The sequence below is a fragment of the Bos indicus x Bos taurus genome, chromosome 7, assembly GCF_003369695.1.
Source record: "Bos indicus x Bos taurus breed Angus x Brahman F1 hybrid chromosome 7, Bos_hybrid_MaternalHap_v2.0, whole genome shotgun sequence".
Taxonomy (NCBI): domain Eukaryota; kingdom Metazoa; phylum Chordata; class Mammalia; order Artiodactyla; family Bovidae; genus Bos; species Bos indicus x Bos taurus.
The window spans coordinates 45,023,246-45,031,186 of NC_040082.1; the positions used below are offsets into that span (position 1 = coordinate 45,023,246).

Genomic DNA, 7,941 nt, shown 5'->3' on the forward strand with positions numbered 1-7,941 from the left:
AGTGTGAGCTTTGGCGCCGAGAATCGAACGCCAGAACTGCGGTGGCCTGCATGCAGCGGCCCAACGTAGGTGCGCTCTGGGCCCTCCGTTCGAGTTCGGCGGAGAGGAGGCTGCCCCTCGGTCAGCCGGCGGGTCTTTGGACCAGATCAGGCGCCCCGAGGCCAGAAGAGTGATCTCAAGCTCTGGAGCCCGGAACAAACTAGTAAATGCCTGTGGGCTCGGAGCCCTCCTCTTCCTACTTGCCACCCATCTCCTTCCACCTCCTGTCCCCGACCTCTACTCGGGTGGGTGGCCGCCTGCGCTGTAGATACAAGACTTGACCAAAGTTGGCGGATGCTCTGCCAGCTGCAGGGCCTGCTGCAGTGTGGCCAGATGGGCCGGCGACTAAGGACTGGGGCGGCTTAGGGGAGAACCTTAGGGGCCTATCCTGCTCCAGCATCCCGATCCATTTTCTGGCTCTGAGGCCAAGTAGAGCAGATGGAGCTCAGGATTGGGAACCTCTGGAATTCTTATTTAGGATTCTGGAAGGTCTAGAAATGAGAACCTTTATTTTTTTCGGCGCCTCAGTTTCCCTATCTGTAAAATCTAGGTAAAGGCCTTTTTGCTCCATGATTCCTTTCCTTGGGCACACGGGGAGGGGGTGGCAGACGGCGACCTGGGCATTGACAGGCCTGTGCCTCAATCACGAAGCCCCAACTCAGGAACTGGGGACGGGGGAGGGGGGGGAGAAAGGGGGAGGGGCGGAGACGGGGCGCCTCCCCGTCCCCGCACGCGGCTAGAGTCGAGTGGCAGAGCCTAAAACCAGGGACGGCCATCCCCCTTTCCTCCTCCCCGCCCCCCTGCCATTGGCTCCGGGGAGAGGTTGACATCAAAGCCCCGGCCTTATATAAGCCAGACCCTGAAGGGGAGGCCGCAGAAGGGTTAAACTGGTCTCTCTGCATCCTCGTCCTCGCCTGCGACCGAAGCAGGCAAGAAGACGGCGGGCTGTGCGTGTCATCTTCAACCTTATCCCAGAATCTCTCAAAGCCGGTGCCTACCAGAGCGCCGCCCCAGAGCCCACGGGTGGCCCCGGCAGTCTCTGGGGCGCATGGGGCGGCGCTAATCGGGCTGGCGGCGCAGGCCAGGGGCCGCTCCAACATGAACCTCGTGGGCAGCTACGCACATCATCACCACCATCACCACCATCACCATCCGCACCCCGCGCACCCCATGCTCCACGAGCCCTTCCTCTTCGGCCCTGCCTCGCGCTGTCACCAAGAGCGGCCCTACTTCCAGAGCTGGCTGCTGAGCCCCGCTGACGCCGCCCCGGACTTCCCCGCCGGCGGGCCACCGCCCGCAGCCGCGGCAGCCGCCGCCTCCTATGGTCCAGACGCCAGGCCCGGCCAGAGCCCCGGGCGGCTGGAGGCGCTCGGCGGCCGCCTGGGCCGGCGGAAAGGCTCAGGACCCAAGAAGGAGCGGAGACGCACAGAGAGCATTAACAGCGCGTTCGCGGAGCTGCGCGAGTGCATCCCCAACGTGCCGGCGGACACCAAGCTCTCCAAGATCAAGACTCTGCGCCTGGCCACCAGCTACATCGCCTACCTGATGGACGTGTTGGCCAAGGACGCACAGGCTGGCGACCCCGAGGCCTTCAAGGCCGAACTGAAGAAGGCGGATGGCGGCCGCGAGAGCAAGCGAAAAAGAGAGCTGGTAAGTCCGGGGGACCTGCGTGCTCTAGCCAAGGGCGCGGGCGTGGTGAGCACCCGCAGGCCGAATACGCAGTGCAAGGAGTCTGCCTTGCCCTGCGTGAGATTTTGAGAGGCTGTGGGGAGTTCTGAGACGGTCGAACTGTGGGATTGTTTGCGTGGAGGGAGGCAGATTCATGTTTGAATTCATTTGTAATGCGGATAGTGTTTGTAAGACTGAATTTATACGGAACCTCATCCTTTTCGGACAGGATCATAGGGTCCCTTTTGAGAATCCGTTGGAAGCTTCAGACCCCGAGAAAATGCACACACCATATATTTCACTTACATTTTCGAGGGGTCCTGATTCATCCCTGGGTTCTCCTGGAAGCCAGGTTAAGAATGCTGTAGGAGTTTGTTACTTACATTTGCCTGAATGTGAATTTATGCATATAGACTCAGCTGTTGTTTTCAAAAGATCTTTGCTGGAGAGGCTGGTCTATTTTCATCATTGCACATAGGGAAACTGAGGCCCAGAGCTGGACAGGATGTGGAGGCCACCTACCCAAGGGGTTGTTTACTTCGGTAGAAAAAGTCAGTTTATTCTCTGTCCAGAGGACGTTTCCCTGCTCCCCACTCCCACCAACTGGTTCCTCAGTCACCTTGATGACTTCTTTTTGGCTTTGGAGATCCCAGTCCCTACTAGGCCTTTCTGGATTCTCTCCAGTGACAATTTCTGGAGGTTGGTTTCAGTGGCCCAGGGCTCTGGGGCCTCTGAAGACAGTGATTCCCAGCCTGGGGAGCCCAACTAGTTTCTCTAGATTGTTGCACTGGGGACCACCACGCGTTGTAGTTGACTAGAGAGCCCCCCTGGGTTTTCTCTGACCTGCAGGAGCAGTGCTAATCTAGGGAAGTCACTTCGGGAGACTGGGAAAGACCATGGTCAGCGAATCTCTAAACCACTGCCTTGGGCTGGAAGAGATGCAGGCCCAGGGATCGGGATGCCTGGTTGGAAGTAGTTATTGGGCGTATCCCCACCCCCGGCATATCGCTGATTTTTTCAAGTAGCCGGGAAAGGGGATCCTAGGCCAGACCGACTTCCTCCCTCATTCGAGGAGACTTCTGAGAGCCCAGAGCCGGTTGGAGGGACCCGGCCCGGTATCCACGCTCAGGCGCTAAAGGAGAAAAGCCGGTGGATGTGTCGCCGGTGCAGGTTCGCGAGCGAGGAAACTGTTGATTTTCACCCCTCCCATTGCAAACCCTGAAGTCCCCCTTCGGCGCCATAAAGCCAAACCTACGAGCAACAGTTTCAACAGCCGCAGCAAATTCTCAATACCACCCCCCAGAAGCTGCCCAGCCTATCCGGGTCCCCCGGGAACTCGGCGTATAAAGGCAAATTTATGAGCCTGTTTGCCTATTTTGCAAACAAAAATTCGTCACTTATTTAAAGGCTCCCAGTTACTGCTCCCAACACCTTTCACCCCACCCCTACTTTTATTCTACGCCTGGGTGAGCGGAGCAGAAACATTTAAACCTGTCTCTCTCGCCCCCTTTCTTGTGTGTGTCCTCTGGCAGCAGCAGCACGAAGGCTTTCCTCCTGCCCTGGGCCCAGGCGAGAAGAGGATTAAAGGGCGCACAGGCTGGCCGCAGCAAGTCTGGGCGCTGGAGTTAAACCAGTGAGCCGAGGCCTGCGCCGAGGATCCCGCCACAGCTGCCCGACGCAGAGCCCCGGGAGGAAAGAAGGCGGAGGCCAGTGCCCGGCTCTGGATGCCAGGGTCTTATGGGAGCATCCCGCCTAGCCTCCGCTGCGTGCTGGCAGGTCGCCGGCTGCAACTACACACTTCAATCGCACGTGCAATGTCATTTGAAATTGTTTTTAATACATGAAGAGAAAGAGAAATATATATATATATATATAAAACCATCCCCACCCCTACGGCAACCGAGAGGGCGGCTCTTGGCTGCACGATTCGAGAAGGAAGGACTGCGGGACCCAAGCACGCTAAGACGTAACCTTCCAACCCTTCTGGGGCGAAATCAGGACCCCTAAACGCCTTCCCCTTTACACTATCTGCCTTTCGTTCTCGCGCCCCTCTCGGCTTCGCGTCAAAACCCTCCGCGCGAACGCGCGTTCTCTCCTCCCTAATTAAAATGCAATAAGAGGAATCAATAGTTTTCTGCCAGGGAAAGAGAACCAAACCAGGAAGAAGAAAGGGCTGCCTTTGTTGTTTTTCCTCAAACAGTGATGTTTTTATTGTATTTTATTTTTTGTCACTGCACTTCCTACTTAGTTCAAGGAAAACGGCTCTTTCCTTCCTTATTCCATTCTTTCTTGTCTTTTCTTCCTTTCCCTTCCTTCCTTCCTTCCTTTGTAAATAAAAACTTTTCCCTATGTTGAAAAGTTTTTATGTATTTAAACTACCTACCATGCCTGCTCTGCTCAGGTGTTTGTTAATTCCCCCCATCCCCACTCTTTTTCTACCTCAAATCTATATGACCACTCACCGTCCCCTCCTTTTGCCAAAGCAGTATCTATGCTCTTGACTAATAAAACATTTTTTGAAATCAGCAGAAGCCTGTGTGATATATTGGCAACTATCCCCGGTCTGCTCCATCGTTTCTGCTAGTTGGAGAACCTCCTGTTCCTACTACTTCTTCTTCTTTTTTTTGATAAATGTCGAACCAAACTGCAAATTAAATCAAGGGCAGGGGGAGATAAAGAATTTACTCCTGGTATAAAAAGCAAAGTTCTCCTTAGAAGATGATGGGGAGACATGATAGCTATAATGAACCTAAAGAAGGGAAACCTGGAAATGAATTAGACCCAGAGATGACAGGCTAGGATTTCTGTGGGCCAGCATGTGGGCCTGTCTGTGGATGGGTGTTGCACATCGGTGTCTGCCATCGGCGGTCTGGAGCAAGTGGGAAGGGGGCCCGTCACACAAACGGAAGGCTACACAAGGGCAGGGTAGCTCGGAAGAGGGGAATGCCCTCCGGAATATGTTCACTTATGTGAAATTATGAACCTACAATAATAGTTTGTGCCTTGGTGCAAGAACTCACATGGAGCCCCGTGGCTGAGGTGGGGCCGACAAACGGCTGTGGAACACAGACCCAGCGCACTGTAAGGACTCGGCAAGACGGAGCAGCTATGATCTTAGACGTGAGGGAAGAAAGTTTGTGAGTGCTCATGGTCAAAGTGAGGCATTTCTCCCGAGCAACAAAGCACTCAACAAGTATTTGTGCAAGTATATGGATTTGTGCAAAAGGATGGGGTGAGGGGCGTGGTGGCTAATTCGCACACTTCGGGTCCTTGGAGGAGAGCAGCGGTTTTTGAGCCTCCACGTGTGCATCCATGGCTAGGTGTGAGGGTGAAAATAAAAGTGGCTGCGCTTGTCAAGGCTTGGATGCGTGCTGGGATGAACTGGGGCGGGCAAATGCTGGCGTTTCTGTCCCTGAATAATAGTGTACAGACAACCAGTTTGGTTTGTGCCAACTGTATGCGAGGCTCTATACTAAGCGCTTTTGTATCTCACGATCGCCGGAGGGAACGCATACTCTGCAGTGCGGGCAGGTCTCCGGCGCGCTCTGCGAGCCAGGCGCCGGGACGCCCGTGCGCGGGTCTCTCCGCGCTTTCCCGCTCCACATCCGGAGCTGGAGGCCGGAGCTTGGGGCCTAGAAAGGAGACTCGGGCAGCGCCGGGGCCAGGCGTGTCCCAGGCGCCTCGTACCCGCATCGGGGTGAATATGGGGCCCCATTAGTTTGAGCTGTAAACACCCGTGGCAGGGCTGAGCGGCCACGGGGGCCTTTCCGGACGCGAAGGAGTTAATAAAAGATGTTTTATGGGCGCGAGGAAACGGCGGCGGAGGTGTGAGCTTCTCTTTACTCTGACTCCCCTACTTTTTTCTTTATTCCCTTTCGCCACCCGCCGCCAGATCAAACGGGCCGGCGATTTAACTAGGGCAACACCTCGCGGTAATGAGCTGTGCGGCCCTGGTACCCGGCCTGAGGCCCCAAGGCCCCTCGGGGAGGAGCAGGAAAGAAAAATCGAGCTTTCTTTTTTTCATTTTCTTTCCGAGAGCTGTGAAGCGCCTTAGAAATCCAGGCACGCACAGGGAAACTGGGACTCGGGGAGCAAGCCACTGGAGGTGCCCCGGCACGAAGGAGACGTTTTCTGGATTTGAACCCAGGACTCCAGTTGAGTTTACCGACCATCCGCTCGCTATACACAGAGCACCCGCCCGCGACTATTTTTAGCACCATGAAGTATCCCAGGCACGGGAAGAATGCGAACCCGGTCCTGCTTTCTTGAAGCCCCAGCCAGGGAAAGGAGAGCGGGGTACCGAGGGGTACCGACCGCGGCAGCCTGCTCTGAAAACCCCATACCGCCGGGCGCAAACCCTCTTGGAAAAGACAGCTGGGAACCTCACATTCGGTCCCAGCCACGTCTGATCCTGATCTCAGACCTGGCACCCGGGAGCTGAGACACGGGGCCAGCCAGTGCCCACTGAGGGAGTCACTGGGATGTCCCCAGGACTTAACTCCATCGCTAGAACGCTCGAGCCACATTTCCAGTCTTCACTCCCAGCTGTAAAAGCAGAGGTCCCTGGGCAGAGCAGAGTTGCTCCGGGTTTCAGGAACCAGTTTTCGCCGATGGCTCTAGACCTTCTTCACCAGGGGTCCAGACCTTCTTCCTGCACCGGGCTCTCAACCCTCTCCTCCGTCATTAGCTCCATCTCCATGGAGTAGCTTTGGAGCCTGCCTTTTACTTTCTCATTCTCTCCCAGGGTTCAACGCCTTTTCTGGGAAACCTACCTCCACCTGGCTGTGACAGATGGTATCATTATTAATTTGAATTAAGGACATCACTTTTTTTTTTTTTAACGGGGAGTGGAGTATAATCACTAACTTCAAAGTAAATTCCAGGAGTTTGCTGTAAGAAAATACTGATGTTATAAAGCTTTAAGCACAGAACTAGTCTACTAAAGAATGAAATCTTTAGTAGGGATCTAAAGATTTTCTAAAGATCTAAAGGGATCTCCAAAGTTGTTATAATTACACAACTGGTTAAATAAATCCATCAGTGGGTTACTACTCAGCCCCTAAGAAAAAAATATAATTGATACAGAGATTGTTCCTGATATAACTGAGGGAAAATAAAACCTTCTCAGTTTACTGAAGACTGTCAGTAGCGACCTGCTTTACATAAAAATAAATACATAAATATCATTCATGGAGAAAATGTGGAAAACTGTACACCAAAACATTTATACCTCTACCTCTGAATTGTAGGAATAAGGATAATTTTGACGTTTCCTCCTGTTTAGCCATATGTATATATGTATTTTTATACAATGAATAAGTATTATTTTTGCAATAAAAAGCTGAAATTTCCTTCTGATTTCTCCTGTGGCCAGTGTACTTTCAGTACACTGTTTATTCAACGTGCATTAATTGAGCATCCACCTTGTGCTTGGCACTGTGGGTATAAATAACAAATGAGAATCCTAATAATCATCACCAATTAACATACAATAGTAAATATCTGTCTTGAAGGGCTCATTATTCCTTCCACACAGTAAATGTAGTTTTTTTATTGAAAAAAAAAAAAGTTGTCAAATTTTATTAAGGACATTATTTAAGCCCTTAGCATGTATTATTTCATTTAAGCCTTAAGAGGATTGTATGAGGTTAATACTCAGGCAGGTGAGGCTTAGAGAGGTGAAGAACTTTGTTCAAGGTCACATAGATGGTAAAAGGCAGGCTGGGCTTGGATCAAAGGGCAGGTCTGGCTGCCTCCGGGGACTTGGGTTTCCCCCACATCCTGGAGCACCTCCAGGGAGTGTGTGTGTGTGTGTGTGTGTGTGTGTACAAACAAATACAGCCTCTCTTGGTCTAATCTTCTTTGGTCTCCAAAATGAGAAAGAAAGAAGGGGGTTTGTAAAGGGATCTAGATTCTAACTCTAGTCTTCCCCTGGAATCCTCCTCCTCTGTTCCAACTCAGAATGGATCCCATCTATAAAATGAGGAAGGGGTGGGCTCCTTGACCTCTAGCTTCTTCCCTAACTGTAACACTGATTCTAGGAATCTACATTCTGCTGGTGAAAAACACCATGTTATTCTTTGCTCCAGCCTTTGATGTTTGTATAGTACATTCACCTTTCCTCAGTACTTTTCATTTCTATTTCATTTCTACTAGACAAAAATGTCTAGTAAGGACATCTTTGTCCTTACTAGAAGGGAGAAGGGAGAAGGGCAGGAATTATGCTCGCCTGGG

At 52.3% G+C, this 7,941-nt stretch overlaps 1 protein-coding gene across 2 annotated transcripts; it reads left to right on the forward strand.

Moving 5' to 3' along the window:
• The first annotated feature begins 806 nt into the window (after nt 1–806).
• HAND1 (heart and neural crest derivatives expressed 1) lies at nt 807–4,235 on the forward strand. 2 transcript variants are annotated; one of them, XM_027545877.1, is made up of 2 exons: nt 807–1,689; nt 3,240–4,235. In XM_027545877.1, the coding sequence occupies exons 1-2, from the start codon at nt 1,138–1,140 to the stop codon at nt 3,342–3,344; spliced, it is 657 nt and encodes a 218-aa protein (XP_027401678.1). In that variant the 5' UTR covers nt 807–1,137; the 3' UTR covers nt 3,345–4,235. The 2 variants fall into 2 exon arrangements, with proteins under 2 accessions (XP_027401678.1, XP_027401677.1); XM_027545876.1 differs by having other exon boundaries at nt 928–1,689; nt 3,243–4,235.
• The last annotated feature ends 3,706 nt before the right edge of the window (nt 4,236–7,941 follow it).